Raw genomic sequence first — 16,565 nt, 5'->3', positions numbered from 1 at the left:
ATTCTCTTCAAGTCTCTGGTTCTGATGCTACTACCCCAGCAGATGCTGCAAAGCTGACTGCACTCTCCACAACAGACTTATAGAAGATATGCAACATCTTGGTGCAGACGTTAAACCATCTCAGCTTCCTTAAGAAGTACAGTCTGCTCTGACCTTTCTTGTAGATGTAGTCAGTGTTGCATTTCCAGTCCAGTTTGTTGTCCAGCTGAACTCCAAGATACTTGTATTCCTCCACCACCTCCACCTCCTCTCCCAGGATGGAAACAGTGCTTTGTTTATTCTTCTTCCTCCTGAAGTCAACAATCATCTCTTTTGTTTTGCTGCTATTTAATATGAGATGATTGTCACCGCACCATTTAACAAACTGACTGACCAGTTCTCTGTACTCTGCTTCTTGTCCATCCCTGATACACCCCACAACTGCAGAGTCATCAGAGTATTTCTGCAGATGACAGGACTCAGAGTTGTACTGGAAGTCTGAGGTGTACAGAGTGAAGAGGAATGGCCAGAGTACAGTTCCTTGTGGTGCACCAGTGCTGCTGACCTCCATCTCAGACACACAACCTTTCAGCCTCACAAACTGGGGTCTGTTTGTGAGGTAGTCATAGATCCAGGTGGTTGTGGAGGTATCCACCTGGAATTTATGGAGCTTCTCACATAACAAAGCAGGCTGAATGGTATTAAAAGCACTGAGAAATGAAAGAACATGACCCTCAGAGTGCTGCCTGAATGGTCCAGATGAGAGTGTGCTCTCTGGAGCAGGTATATGATGGCATCTTCAACCCCAAGTCCATTACGATATGCAAACTGGAATGGGTCCTGAAAGGTGTTTACTTGCTTGTTGAGGTGAGCCAGTAAGAGTCTCTCCAGGACTTTCATGATGTGAGATGTCAGGGCAACTGGTCTGTAGTCACTTGGTTCAGCTGGTTGGGTTTTTTTAGGCACTGGAACAAGGCAGGAGGTTTTCCACAGCACTGGGACTCTATTTTGTCTCAGACTGGTGTTGAAAAGGTGCTGGAGAATCTGAGAATCTCCGCCATGAATGAGTTTGGATGCTGTGTTTGTAGCCGAGCAACGACGGAGCTGATGACATCACAGGCTGTGTCTGGTGCGGTACCAGGTATTATATAAACCGCTACCAGAATAACACAGGTAAACTCTCTGGGTAAATAATATGGACGGAAGCTCACAGCTAACAGTTCCATGTCCCTTGTGCAAATCTTCTCCTTGACAGTAACATGTCCAGGATGACACCAACGCTGGTTAACCAGCACTGCAATTCCACCACCCTTTAGCTTTCCGCTGTGTTGTCTACTGCAGTCTGCACGGACCGTTTTAAAGCCCGGTACAGACACATTACAGTCAGAGATGTGTTCATGCAGCCATGTCTCGGTGAAGCACATAATACTGCACTCTCTGTATTCTTTCTGAGACCTTGTTAGCATCTCAAGCTCGTCTGTTTTGTTAGCTAGTGATCTCACATTACCCATGACAACGGTCGGGAGAAATGGTTTAAATCTCCATCGCTTTCTCCTCTGTCTCACTCCCGCTCTGCATCCTCTCCTCTTTCTTTTCAACTCCATCGGGATTTGATGTGTTGTTTCGCTGATAATCCTGATTTTAGGAGAGGTTAATCAGTTGATCCTGATTGTAAACAAGTCTTTTGTTGCCATGGAGACTCATCATAACAAGTTTTGAAAGAGACAAAAATATGCAGAAAAATCTTCCTTGCAGCACACCCTCCGAACCGGCATGAAATCCTCAAAAAAAAAACCAAAAAAAAAACCTAATTTGAGGTAGTATCTATGTGAGAAGACTTTAAAAAAAAAAATCAAGATAACAAGTCAGAGCTACTACAATTTGCTGCCATCAGACGGTGCAATCTAGAATGAAAAAAACTCATTTAGTTAATCTAAATATGAACAGAAGTGTTGTTTGGGATAATTATGGAGGTGATCCTACAACATATGGAGTTTTAATGTTTTATAGTTGCTGGAAAGTTTTAATTCATAAAATTATGAAAACCGATTACATAAAAAGTTAAGTTTTTATTCCCAAGCACATTTACCAAGACAATTAATGGCATTTTGTTGTAAAATGTTTTAAAAGAATGTAAACTTGTTCTTCCTGTTTTATTTTCTGGTTTCCCTTCCTCATTTAGATATGGTATACCTTTGTTGTCATGATAACGAATACTACTACTACTACTACTACTACTACTACTACTACTACTAATAATAATAATAATAATAATAATAATAATAACAATAATAATAATAATAAAAGACTAGAAAGAGGAAGAAAATCCACTAATGAAATGAAGCAAAACCACTTATTTCCCTTTCATAGGAAACAGTTTAACTCAAATTAGAATAATTTTCAAGAAACATCTGAAGGAATTTAAAAGGTCTTTTAAAAGTACTCTACAGTCTGAAACATTTTGAACTGACCATCTACCAGCAGAGAAAGATATAACAGTCATGCTAAGCCAAGCCCAACATTACTAGTCAGTATTTTTGTTATCATTATTATTATTGTTAGTAGTAGTAGCAGTAGTAGTAGAAATATTATTGCTGTATGTAGAACTATGAAGCTAAACATATTTAAACTTATGTCGTACTTTACTTGGTAATATCCTTTTCTTAATTTATCTTGTTTATGAATTTTTCTGTCATTACAGGTTGATGTACGTCCAAAATGGTAACTTCTTACATTTTATTTCTTGTCTAATTGTGTCCATATTTTCAGTATTTTATTTATCAGCCAAATGTAAACAAAACCTTGCCAGGACCAAGATGGCTGCGCCTCGGACAAACCGGAAATCGGAGGCATGTACGTCACTGTGAACGTCAGAGTTTTTCTCGCGAGAGTTTGTACAGCTCTGTACGTGGCTGAGCCCCAAACTGGGAGGCTGACAGACATGCCTGATTTTAGACACAAAATGGTCCGTTTGTCTTCTTCTCCTCATCATCATCATCATCACATGTACCAAGAACTGACCCAATAATCACGTCTTCTTCATCTGATTTCGCGCTAGCGGCGACATCCTCCTCTTCCTCGTGATGAACCGCCGTGAATCCCGCAGGAGGTTCCGCTGCTGACTCCTCTTATCCCCGCAGTGATATCCCAGCCAGCCCGGTTCTAGCACGGTTCTCCCCGGATTCCGGGTCGACATGGGGGATTCCTTTGCCGCCGCCTCGTTTCCGCCTCACAGGACCCGCATCTTTAAGATCATCGTGATCGGGGACTCCGGCGTGGGGAAGACCTGCCTGACCTACCGCTTCTGCTCCGGCAGGTTTCCCGACAAGACGGAGGCCACGATCGGCGTGGACTTCCGGGAGAGGCTGGTGGAGATCGCCGGAGAGAAGATCAAGGTTTGTTTTAGACCAAGATAAAAACCAAGCAGTAAATAATCCGACACATCCAGTCATCTTTTAGCTTTTCTCTGATTCCAGGAGCATTTCTGCAGAATGACAGAAATATTTCAGCAGTTTTCTGTTCGTGAAGCAGAATCTTCAACTTTCAGCTTTGTTTGTACAGCATCACTTCTCCAACAATGTTTATACTCATCGTCTCTCACTTTCTACGCGTCACGTCTCTGACACTTTCTACGCGTCATGTCTCACTTTCTACGTGTCATGTCTCACTTTCTACGCGTCACGTCTCGGGACACTTTCTATGCGCCACGTCTCGGGACACTTTCTACGCGCCACGTCTCGGGACACCTTCTACGCGTCACGTCTCGGGACACTTTCTATGCGCCACGTCTTGGGACACTTTCTACGCGCCACGTCTCGGGACACTTTCTACGCGCCACGTCTCGGGACACTTTCTACGCGCCACGTCTCGGGACACTTTCTACGCGCCACGTCTCGGGACACTTTCTACGCGTCACGTCTCGGGACACTTTCTACGCGCCACGTCTCGGGACACCTTCTACGCGCCACGTCTCGGGACACTTTCTACGCGCCACGTCTCGGGACACTTTCTACGCGCCACGTCTCGGGACACTTTCTACGCGCCACGTCTCGGGACACTTTCTACGCGCCACGTCTCGGGACACTTTCTACGCGCCACGTCTCGGGACACTTTCTACGCGTCACGTCTCGGGACACTTTCTACGCGCCACGTCTCGGGACACTTTCTACGCGCCACGTCTCGGGACACCTTCTACGCGTCACGTCTCGGGACACTTTCTACGCGCCACGTCTCGGGACACCTTCTACGCGCCACGTCTCGGGACACCTTCTACGCGCCACGTCTCGGGACACCTTCTACGCGTCACGTCTCGGGACACTTTCTACGCGCCACGTCTCGGGACACTTTCTACGCGCCACGTCTCGGGACACTTTCTACGCGCCACGTCTCGGGACACTTTCTACGCGCCACGTCTCGGGACACTTTCTACGCGTCACGTCTCGGGACACCTTCTACGCGTCACGTCTCTGACACTTTCTACGCGTCACGTCTCTGACACTTTCTACGTGTCATGTCTCACTTTCTACGCGTCACGTCTCGGGACACTTTCTACGCGTCACGTCTCGGGACACTTTCTACGCGTCACGTCTCGGGACACTTTCTACGCGTCACGTCTCGGGACACTTTCTACGCGCCACGTCTCGGGACACTTTCTACGCGTCACGTCTCGGGACACCTTCTACGCGCCACGTCTCGGGACACCTTCTACGCGCCACGTCTCGGGACACTTTCTACGCGCCACGTCTCGGGACACTTTCTACGCGCCACGTCTCGGGACACTTTCTACGCGCCACGTCTCGGGACACCTTCTACGCGCCACGTCTCGGGACACCTTCTACGCGTCACGTCTCGGGACACTTTCTACGCGTCACGTCTCGGGACACCTTCTACGCGCCACGTCTCGGGACACCTTCTACGCGCCACGTCTCGGGACACTTTCTACGCGCCACGTCTCGGGACACTTTCTACGCGCCACGTCTCGGGACACTTTCTACGCGCCACGTCTCGGGACACCTTCTACGCGCCACGTCTCGGGACACCTTCTACGCGTCACGTCTCGGGACACTTTCTACGCGCCACGTCTCGGGACACTTTCTACGCGCCACGTCTCGGGACACCTTCTACGCGCCACGTCTCGGGACACCTTCTACGCGCCACGTCTCGGGACACTTTCTACGCGCCACGTCTCGGGACACTTTCTACGCGCCACGTCTCGGGACACTTTCTACGCGCCACGTCTCGGGACACTTTCTACGCGTCACGTCTCGGGACACTTTCTACGCGTCACGTCTCGGGACACTTTCTACGCGCCACGTCTCGGGACACTTTCTACGCGCCACGTCTCGGGACACCTTCTACGCGCCACGTCTCGGGACACCTTCTACGCGCCACGTCTCGGGACACCTTCTACGCGCCACGTCTCGGGACACTTTCTACGCGCCACGTCTCGGGACACTTTCTACGCGCCACGTCTCGGGACACTTTCTACGCGCCACGTCTCGGGACACTTTCTACGCGCCACGTCTCGGGACACTTTCTACGCGCCACGTCTCGGGACACTTTCTACGCGCCACGTCTCGGGACACTTTCTACGCGCCACGTCTCGGGACACTTTCTACGCGCCACGTCTCGGGACACCTTCTACGCGCCACGTCTCGGGACACCTTCTACGCGCCACGTCTCGGGACACTTTCTACGCGCCACGTCTCGGGACACTTTCTACGCGCCACGTCTCGGGACACTTTCTACGCGCCACGTCTCGGGACACTTTCTACGCGCCACGTCTCGGGACACCTTCTACGCGCCACGTCTCGGGACACCTTCTACGCGTCACGTCTCGGGACACTTTCTACGCGCCACGTCTCGGGACACCTTCTACGCGCCACGTCTCGGGACACTTTCTACGCGCCACGTCTCGGGACACTTTCTACGCGCCACGTCTCGGGACACTTTCTACGCGCCACGTCTCGGGACACTTTCTACGCGTCACGTCTCGGGGGACTTTCTACGCGTCACGTCTCGGGGGACTTTCTACGCGCCACGTCTCGGGACACTTTCTACGCGCCACGTCTCGGGACACTTTCTACGCGCCACGTCTCGGGACACTTTCTACGCGCCACGTCTCGGGACACTTTCTACGCGCCACGTCTCGGGACACTTTCTACGCGCCACGTCTCGGGACACTTTCTACGCGCCACGTCTCGGGACACTTTCTACGCGCCACGTCTCGGGACACTTTTCCACGCGTCACGTCTCGGGACACTTTCGACGCGCCACGTCTCGGGACACTTTCTACGCGCCACGTCTCGGGACACTTTCTACGCGCCACGTCTCGGGACACTTTCTACGCGCCACGTCTCGGGACACTTTCTACGCGCCACGTCTCGGGACACTTTCTACGCGCCACGTCTCGGGACACTTTCTACGCGCCACGTCTCGGGACACTTTCTACGCGCCACGTCTCGGGACACTTTCTACGCGCCACGTCTCGGGACACTTTCTACGCGCCACGTCTCGGGACACTTTCTACGCGCCACGTCTCGGGACACTTTCTACGCGCCACGTCTCGGGACACTTTCTACGCGTCACGTCTCGGGGGACTTTTCCACACGTCCTGTAATAGAACCCACCTGATGGCATGGAGTCATGACTTCGATCCGATCCCCACATCTTCACCGTCCTTCGTCTGATGCCTTCCAGGTTGGTAGAAGACAGTGAAACAAAGCTTTCCAGGTGCTGAAGCGGGTTTGTGCAGGTCAGCCCGGTGCAGAGAGAGAGGACATGGAACCTCGCTGGTCGTGGACAAGTCACGGCGGCTCATGGTCCACTTTGTCTCCTCAGATCCAGCTGTGGGACACGGCCGGCCAGGAGCGCTTCAGGAAGTCCATGGTTCAGCACTACTACCGCAACGTGCACGCCGTTGTCTTCGTCTATGACATCACCAACGCCGCCAGCTTCCGAAGCCTCCCCGCCTGGATCGACGAGTGCAAGCAGCACGCCCTGGGCTCCGAGGTTCCGCGGATTCTAGTGGGGAACAAGTGCGACCTGCAGGACTGCGTCCAGGTGGGCGCCGACGTGGCGCAGCAGTTTGCCGACACCCATTCCATGCCGCTGTTCGAGACCTCGGCTAAGAACCCGAACAGCCAGGGAGACGCACACCTCCAGAACAGCGACCACGTGGAGGCCATCTTTATGACGGTGGCGCACAAGCTGAAATCCCAGAAGCCCCTGGTTCTCAGTCAGCCGCCAGAGGGGGCGGGGGGCCCCGTCACACTGACCGGGGGGCGGGACGATGGCGGCGGGACGGCGCGGAGCTGGGGCTGCAGCAGCTGCTGAATGAGGGGATCCGCCTGGACCACATTGATGAGAAGGGAACTGATCCAGAACCACGTCGTCACATGTTTACACCTGGCTACGAGCTTCTGCCGGTTGTCACGGCAACGGGACAAAACATGAATCCTGCTGGTTTTGTATCATGACGCCGCCAACGTCGAGGTGAAGAGGAATCATCATCATCATCATCAATAATCACGCTGCATATTTATGGATCAATGCCAAAACTCTAGAACCAGGCTGGACCAGACCAGTTCCATCATGATGGGAGCCAATCAGAGCCGACAGATTTCCCTCCCACATGTCGTCTGCTCCGGATTCCTTCCTCCCCAGGAATGCCGGGATGTTAACCAATCAGAAGACAAGAAAAATAACCATCACTTGGGACATGAAGAAAACTGTTTTATTAACTACATCATCGGATGGATGGATGGATGGTTGGATGGATGGAGGGGTGGATGTATAATGGATGGATAGATAGAGGGATGATTGCTGGATGGATGGATGGAGGGATGACGGATGGATGGATGGATGGATGGGTGTATGGATGTATAATGGATGATGGATGGATGGATGGATGGATGTATAATGGATGGAGGGGTGGAGGGATGATGGATGGAGGGATTGATGGATGGATGTATAATGGATGGAGGGGTGGAGGGAGGGATTGATGGATGGATGTATAATGGATGGATGGATGGAGGGATTGATGGATGGATGGATGATGGATGGAGGGATGTATAATAGATGGATGGATGATGGATGGAGGGATGTATAATAGATGGAGGGATGATGGATGGATGGATGTATAATGGAGGGGTGGATGATGGATGGAGGGATGATGGATGGATGGATGGAGGGATGATGGATGGATGGATGGAGGGATGATGGATGGAGGGATTGATGGATGGATGTATAATGGAAGGGTGGATGAATGGATGGATGGAGGGATTGATGGATGGATGTATAATGGAGGGGTGGATGATGGATGGAGGGATGTATAATAGATGGAGGGGTGGAGGGATGATGGATGGAGGGATTGATGGATGGATGTATAATGGATGGAGGGGTGGAGGGAGGGATTGATGGATGGATGTATAATGGAGGGGTGGATGATGGATGGATGGATGTATAATGGATGGAGGGGTGGTGGATGTATAATGGATGGAGGGGTGGAGGGATGATGGATGGAGGGATTGATGGATGGATGTATAATGGATGGAGGGGTGGAGGGAGGGATTGATGGATGGATGTATAATGGATGGATGGATGGAGGGATTGATGGATGGATGGATGATGGATGGAGGGATGTATAATAGATGGAGGGATGATGGATGGATGGATGTATAATGGAGGGGTGGATGATGGATGGATGGATGGAGGGATGATGGATGGATGGATGGAGGGATGATGGATGGATGGATGGAGGGATGATGGATGGAGGGATGGATGGATGGATGGATGTATAATGGAAGGGTGGATGAATGGATGGATGGAGGGATTGATGGATGGATGTATAATGGAGGGGTGGATGATGGATGGAGGGATGTATAATAGATGGAGGGATGTATAATAGATGGAGGGGTGATGGATGGAGGGATTGATGGATGGAGGGATGTATAATGGAGGGGTGGATGGATGGAGGGATTGATGGATGGATGTATAATGGAGGGGTGGATGATGGATGGAGGGATGTATAATAGATGGAGGGATGTATAATAGATGGAGGGGTGATGGATGGAGGGATTGATGGATGGAGGGATGTATAATAGATGGAGGGGTGATGGATGGAGGGATTGATGGATGGAGGGATGTATAATAGATGGAGGGATGTATAATTGATGAATGGATGGATGGAGGGATTGATGGATGGATGTATAATGGAGGGGTGGATGATGGATGGAGGGATGTATAATAGATGGAGGGGTGATGGATGGATGGATGGAGGGGTGGAGGGATGATGGATGGAGGGATTGATGGATGGAGGGATTGATGGATGGATGTATAATGGAGGGGTGGATGATGGATGGAGGGATGTATAATAGATGGAGGGATGTATAATGGAAGGGTGGATGATAGATGGATGGATGGAGGGAGGGATGATGGATGGAGGGATGATGGATAGATGGAGGGATGGATGGATGGATGGGTTAGGTAAGAGCTGAGTAACGCCAGTATTGACCCTCCAGACGGATGATGAGCTCCAGCCGTTCGCCCTTTCCAACATGGCGGATCTTAGCGTCCGGCTGGGAGGTTCCGGTTCCTCCCAGTTTAACCTGGAAACATGAAGCGGTGCTTCTGGGTTCGGGAAAAGCAAAGATTAGATTACGTGGTTTTTTTCGCATCGTATTTGGGACTCTGGATCCAGGTCTTCCTTCAGACCTGGGCGGACATGTTGGGACCTGTTCAGGCTCATGCGCCGTGTTTAGGACCAGTACCAGGACCGCTCCAGACTGGTTTCTGTGTGGTCCAGATCTGGATCCATACCTCCTGCAGAGCAGTTAAATAAAGCCATTAAACACCACATTGTCAGCGGATCAATAACTGATCAGGAAACTGGAAGTCTATAAGATGCTGCTAATAGAAGAGACGTCTGGATCTGGTCCGAACCGGGCCTGGAACACATCCAGGTTTTCCTCTGGGTACCTGCTTAGACCCTGAACCTGGAGACCCGATCAGACAGCTGACTGAATGAACACCAATCAATAAGCTGATTGATAAGGCATGGAGACACCTGATTGGTTTATCTGGGTCAATACGCTGCAGATGAGGTTCTGCTGTTTGCACCAAACGGACTGGAACCGGTCCGAAGCCTTAATGCTAGTTTTCTGTTGCAATGCTGTAAATAATCAATAAAACGATGAAAACCTTCTTCTTCTGCAGGTAGAAAAGTCAAACCTCACGGAGCGTCGTCTTCCCATGCGTGGATCCGTTTCAGGACCAGTCCGGACCATCGTCGTGTCGTAAACTACGAAGTCTAAAAATAAGACCTTCAATAATTAATCATTGTTTATTAATTATCATTTTTGCCAGAAAATAAAAACGTACAAATTTATGACTTAAAGCTCAGAAACGCATAAATGGTGGCGTGTTGTGGTAAAACAGTTGTTCGTTCTCACAACGCCCGGACTAAGTTTCTAAAATGTCTTTAAAGACGAAACTGAGGCGGGAGGTTCGAGTCCAGGTCGGAATCCAGCCTGGAACCCGACAAGGAATTCTGGACGTGAATCAGCTCAGTCTGTCGTAAGAAGGCGGTCGGGAGGAACCTCCTTCTTCTGTGGTGCCGATGACATCTGACTGACCTGCAGAGAACTTTCCATCGCCTCCTGCTGGACACACAGAACAACTACTACTTTACTCCTTACTAGGATTACTTTACTCATCCCTACGATTACTTTTCTCCTTAGGATTACTTTACACATTCCTATAATTACTCCTGCCTTAGAATTACTTTACTCCTTCCATAGATTACTCATCCCTACGATTACTTATTTCTACGATTAATTCTTCCATAGATTACTTTACACCTTCCAGAGATTACTGTACTTCTTAAACGGTTCCTATGATGGTATTTGGAGTTTTCTGAGCTTTCTACAGTGTTACAGTGTTGAATCCTCATCAGACATGTGAACGACATGTTTTTTATCACCTAAACACATGTTTGAGTTTGAGTTCCAGCACTCTCTCCGTTTGGTTTCCATGGCGATGAAAAACGCGTGGTTTTAGAGAGTTTTTTCTACGTGGAAATCCTTGTGACGTCCCGGGGGATAAGGTTGGGTGATTGGTTACCTTCTACTGGTTAACAAGGGCATGTACAAATACATCAGGCAGGTGGAAAACGTGGGATAAAGTTATTTCCAACGATGGCTGGTGAGTTTACCAAAGAGAGACATCCTGCTGCATTCGTTGCTGTGGGTTGCTGTTTTCCACTTCGTTTTCAGGCTCTGATTCAGGTTCCAACATGTAGGGCTGTATGCTATGTGTTGACATTGTAGTTTGTTTTTTTATTGAGTTCATATGAGCCTAATGCTTCTGTTTATGAGACGTTACAATGACGGTGAAAGCAGGTGCGGTGCGCGCTCCCGATGTAGTGCAGTGGCGGGAGGCGGGGCTTAATGCGGAAGAGTCTCAATCCACTCGTTTTGCCCGCAGGCTGATCTGACAGCCTACGGAGAGGGTCGGTCTGAAGTAAATAAAGCCATTTGTGACAATAACTCCATCAATCCCAGCCCTTCTGGTCTCAGAAATAAAAATAAATTAGCCTGAAATGAACATAATAGTTCCACTTTAAGATTACTTTACTCCTTTCTGGGATTACTTTACTCATTCCATAGATTGCTTTTCTCCTTAGGATTACTTTACTCATTCCATAGATTGCTTTACTTCTTCTACAGATTACTCATCCCTACGATTACTCTACTCCTTACTTTACTCCTTCCTAGGGTTACTCTAGGAATAACAGTCCTAGGATTACTATACTCATCCCTAGGATTGCTTTGCTTCTCGCTTAGATTACTTTACTCACTCTTAGGATTACTTTAGCCTAGGATTACTTTACTCCTTCCATACAATTACTTCACTCATTCCTAAGAATTTTTTTACTCCTTCCTGGGATTACTTGACTCATCCCTACGATTACTTTATTCCTCCCTTAGATTACTTTACTACTTTCTAGGATTACTTTACTCTTTCCTACAACTACTTTATTCCTTAGGGTGACTTTACTCATTCCTATGATGACTTTACTCCTTCCTAGAAATAATTTACTCATTCCTACGATTACTTTAATCTTTCCATCGATTACTTTACTCATCCCCACTATTACTTTACTCCTTAGTATTACTTTACTCATTCCTTCTCTTTACGTCTTCCATAGATTACTCATCCCTACGATTACTCTTTAGGATTACTTTACTAATCCCTAGGATTACTTTATTCCTTCCTACAATTACTTCACTCATTTCTAGGTTTACTTTACTCCTCCCCAGGGTTACTTTACTCATTCCTTACAATTACTTTACTCATTCCTAAGAATTCTTTTTACTCCTCCCTAGGATTACTCATTCCTACAATTACGCCTTCCATAGATTACTCATCCCTATGATTACTTTTCTCCTTAAGATTACTTTATTCTTCCCCGGATTACCAGCCTGCAGACAAATAGGCAGCTTGTCACCTTGCAGGCTGCACACCATCTCCATGTCTCCAGGATCACACTGAGGAACCAGTGTCTCCTGCAACACAACAGAAATGTGACAATGAGGAAACCAGTTTAACTTCCACTACTGGGATGTTTACTGTGTGGGACGGTGCAGCCCGTACCAGTCCAGTCCTGGTGTCATGGCAACCACAACAGAGGAGACTCCGGCATCCCAGATAGGCGATGAGAGAGGAGACGGCTAAGCTAACGGTGCAGCTCAGGAGGATGGTGGCATTGGCTCCCTTCACCATCCGATGGAGGACAAACCTCTGCAGAGACAGAAAGCATTTCCTGTCAGGCCAAGAGGCTTCCTGCCCTTTGAAGGTGAGCCCATAGACTGGATACACACTACTCACAAAAAGTTAGGGATATTTGGCTTTCAGGTGAAATTAATGGAAAATGCAATATGTTGATGCTACAGTGATATAATATCATAAAAGTAAGACATTTAAGTAGAAGGATGCACTACTGATTTCCTCATCTCAAAAAATTCACTCAACACAAAAGGTAACAACAATGGTAGTTACACCACAACAAAAAATGTGAACGTCTCAATATCTGGTCATGTGCCCTTGAGCATCAATTACAGCTTGACAACGACGTCTCATGCTGTTCACAAGGCAACTTATTGCCTGCTGAGGCATGGCATCCCACTCTTCTTGAAGGTCAGCCCTCAGGTCATTGAGGTTCTGGGGTGCAGGGTCTCGAGCCTCTACACGACGGCTCAGCTGATCCCACAGGTTTTCAATGGGATTCAGGTCTGGAGAGAGTGCAGGCCGTTCCATTTGAGGTACACCAGTCTCCAACAGCCGTTCCCTGATGATGCGGCCTCGATGAGCAGGAGCATTGTCGTCCATGAAGATGAAATTAGGCCTGTGCTGTTCATGTAGGGGCACAATCACTGGATTAATGATGTTATTCAGGTAGTATGGGCTTGTCACTGTACCATTCACAAAGTGTAGGGCAGTTCTGTACCGAGTGGACACCCCTGCCCACACTGTAACACCGCCACCACCAAAAGCTGGCCTGGTGACAACAGTGGCTGATGCATAGCGCTCTCCCTGACGTCTCCAACATCGTTGCCGGCCATCATTTCTGCTCAGTGTGAACCGACTTTCATCAGAGAACAGCACTGAGGCCCACTGGTTCCTCGTCCAGCGTAAATGCTCCCTGGCCCATGCAAGACGATGATGCCTGTGCCTGGCGGTGTGGTCAGGTACCCGTGCAGGTCGTCTAGCACGCAGACCACGCTGATGGAAACGGTTTGGAATGGTCTGACGTGACACTTGGGTGCCTCTCACCTCTCTTAAACGTGCCTGGAGTTGAGTGGCATTCATCATCCGGTTTCTCAGGGCAGTGTTCACAATGTAGCGGTCATCAGCACGGGATGTGGCCAAAGGACGTCCACTTCTAGGCCTTTCTGTGACTCTTCCAGTCTCTCCATATCTCTGTTGCAACCTGCTGATGACACTCTGTGACACTCCAAGCTCAGTGGCCACTTCTGTCTGAGAACGTCCTGTTTGAAGCATGGCAATGGCAAGGGACTGTTGTTCCATTGTTAGGTGTCGTCTTGGTCTCATGATGTCAAAATGTGAACAGCATGATGAGGACAACTGTTTAAACACCAGCTCTAATTGAACCAGGACATTTATTGGTCAATTCAAGGATCACACACCTGCCGTGATTTTTGCCGTTAAGCTCCTTGTTAGAGAACAGCAACTTGTGCAAAATTTATTGAAACATTTAACAGTTGGACATGTGCATTTAAAAGCTTAGAGAAGATCACATTAAGTTCACCTGTACAGGTTTGAAGGCATTTTAGGCTTGTTGTGAAATTTCACCCAAAAGCTGAATATCCCTAACTTTTTGTGAATAGTGTAAAAGATGAGCGGAGCCTCCGTGACGTCACCCGTAGGTTTCTGAAGAGCTGAATTGAAGCTCGGTGGGCGGTTCCTACCATCACCATCTTAGCAGGGGCATTCGTGTCGTCTCTCCCGGAAAATACAAATATGGTCAAAGAGGTGGAGCTGAGAGGGGGACTGTGAATGATTGACATTGAGCGAACTCCGAGCTTTCTGTACCTAAGAGCTAACCCGGAGATAACAGGAGCTAACCAGCTAACAGAGGTAAGTGGGCTAAAGCTAAGTCATGTTGTTAACCGGGTAAAAACTGCGGTTGTTCTATGTTCTAATTACTTGAAGCGGGAGATTGGGTACCTGTCAATCAAAAGGACACACCCTTAAATATGCCGAACTTCGAGATTAAATTACTTTTAAATGGGCGAGTTAGAAAAAAATTCAACCCCCCCCACAGTTGTCATGAAGGTAAACCTGACCTATTAAACCTAAAATGGATTTTTGTACCAGGCTGTAAACATGTTTATTCCTGCTGTGAAGTTGGTCTTTTTAACATGAAATGAAAAATACGTTATTAATCCCCAAAGGGAAATATTGTAGTATATAATAATAATAACTAGAGGAGGTCTTGTTCCGGAGGCTGATGGCTGCTGGCAGGAATGATCTTCTGTATCTTTCAGTCTTACATCGGACCTGAAGAAGCCTCTCACTGAACACACTTTGTTGTTTCATCACTGTGTTGTGGAGAGGGTGTGAAGAATCCTCCATCATCTTCATCAGCTTGTGCAGCATTCTTCTTTGGACAATCAGCTCCAGCGGCTCCAGAGTTACTCCAAGCACAGAAGCAGCTTTCTGGATCAGTTTGTTGATTCTCTTCAAGTCTCTGGTTCTGATGCTACTACCCCAGCAGATGCTGCAAAGCTGACTGCACTCTCCACAACAGACTTATAGAAGATATGCAACGTCTTGGTGCAGACGTTAAACCATCTCAGCTTCCTTAAGAAGTACAGTCTGCTCTGACCTTTCTTGTAGATGTAGTCAGTGTTGCATTTCCAGTCCAGTTTGTTGTCCAGCTGAACTCCAAGATACTTGTATTCCTCCACCACCTCCACCTCCTCTCCCAGGATGGAAACAGTGCTTTGTTTATTCTTCTTCCTCCTGAAGTCAACAATCATCTCTTTTGTTTTGCTGCTATTTAATATGAGATGATTGTCACCGCACCATTTAACAAACTGACTGACCAGTTCTCTGTACTCTGCTTCTTGTCCATCCCTGATACACCCCACAACTGCAGAGTCATCAGAGTATTTCTGCAGATGACAGGACTCAGAGTTGTACTGGAAGTCTGAGGTGTACAGAGTGAAGAGGAATGGCCAGAGTACAGTTCCTTGTGGTGCACCAGTGCTGCTGACCTCCATCTCAGACACACAACCTTTCAGCCTCACAAACTGGGGTCTGTTTGTGAGGTAGTCATAGATCCAGGTGGTTGTGGAGGTATCCACCTGGAATTTATGGAGCTTCTCACATAACAAAGCAGGCTGAATGGTATTAAAAGCACTGAGAAATGAAAGAACATGACCCTCAGAGTGCTGCCTGAATGGTCCAGATGAGAGTGTGCTCTCTGGAGCAGGTATATGATGGCATCTTCAACCCCAAGTCCATTACGATATGCAAACTGGAATGGGTCCTGAAAGGTGTTTACTTGCTTGTTGAGGTGAGCCAGTAAGAGTCTCTCCAGGACTTTCATGATGTGAGATGTCAGAGCAACTGGTCTGTAGTCACTTGGTTCAGCTGGTTGGGTTTTTTAGGCACTGGAACAAGGCAGGAGGTTTTCCACAGCACTGGGACTCTATTTTGTCTCAGACTGGTGTTGAAAAGGTGCTGGAGAATCTGAGAATCTCCGCCATGAATGAGTTTGGATGCTGTGTTTGTAGCCGAGCAACGACGGAGCTGATGACATCACAGGCTGTGTCTGGTGCGGTACCAGGTATTATATAAACCGCTACCAGAATAACACAGGTAAACTCTCTGGGTAAATAATATGGACGGAAGCTCACAGCTAACAGTTCCATGTCCCTTGTGCATATCTTCTCCTTGACAGTAACATGTCCAGGATGACACCAACGCTGGTTAACCAGCACTGCAATTCCACCACCCTTTAGCTTTCCGCTGTGTTGTCTACTGCGGTCTGCGCGGAC

General features: G+C 48.3%; 1 protein-coding gene across 1 annotated transcript; it reads left to right on the top strand.

Moving 5' to 3' along the window:
• Positions 1-2,930: 2,930 nt before the first annotated feature.
• rab33ba (RAB33B, member RAS oncogene family a) lies at positions 2,931-7,709 on the top strand. The gene is made up of 2 exons (XM_079249923.1): positions 2,931-3,374; positions 6,820-7,709. The coding sequence occupies exons 1-2, from the start codon at positions 3,174-3,176 to the stop codon at positions 7,312-7,314; spliced, it is 696 nt and encodes a 231-aa protein (XP_079106049.1). The 5' UTR covers positions 2,931-3,173; the 3' UTR covers positions 7,315-7,709.
• Positions 7,710-16,565: the final 8,856 nt, after the last annotated feature.

This window comes from Telmatherina bonti, assembly GCF_933228915.1.
Source record: "Telmatherina bonti genome assembly, chromosome: 12".
In the NCBI taxonomy this organism is placed as follows: domain Eukaryota; kingdom Metazoa; phylum Chordata; class Actinopteri; order Atheriniformes; family Telmatherinidae; genus Telmatherina; species Telmatherina bonti.
The sequence above is the reverse complement of the archived record's forward strand: the minus strand, read 5'-3'. Positions and strand labels throughout refer to the sequence as shown.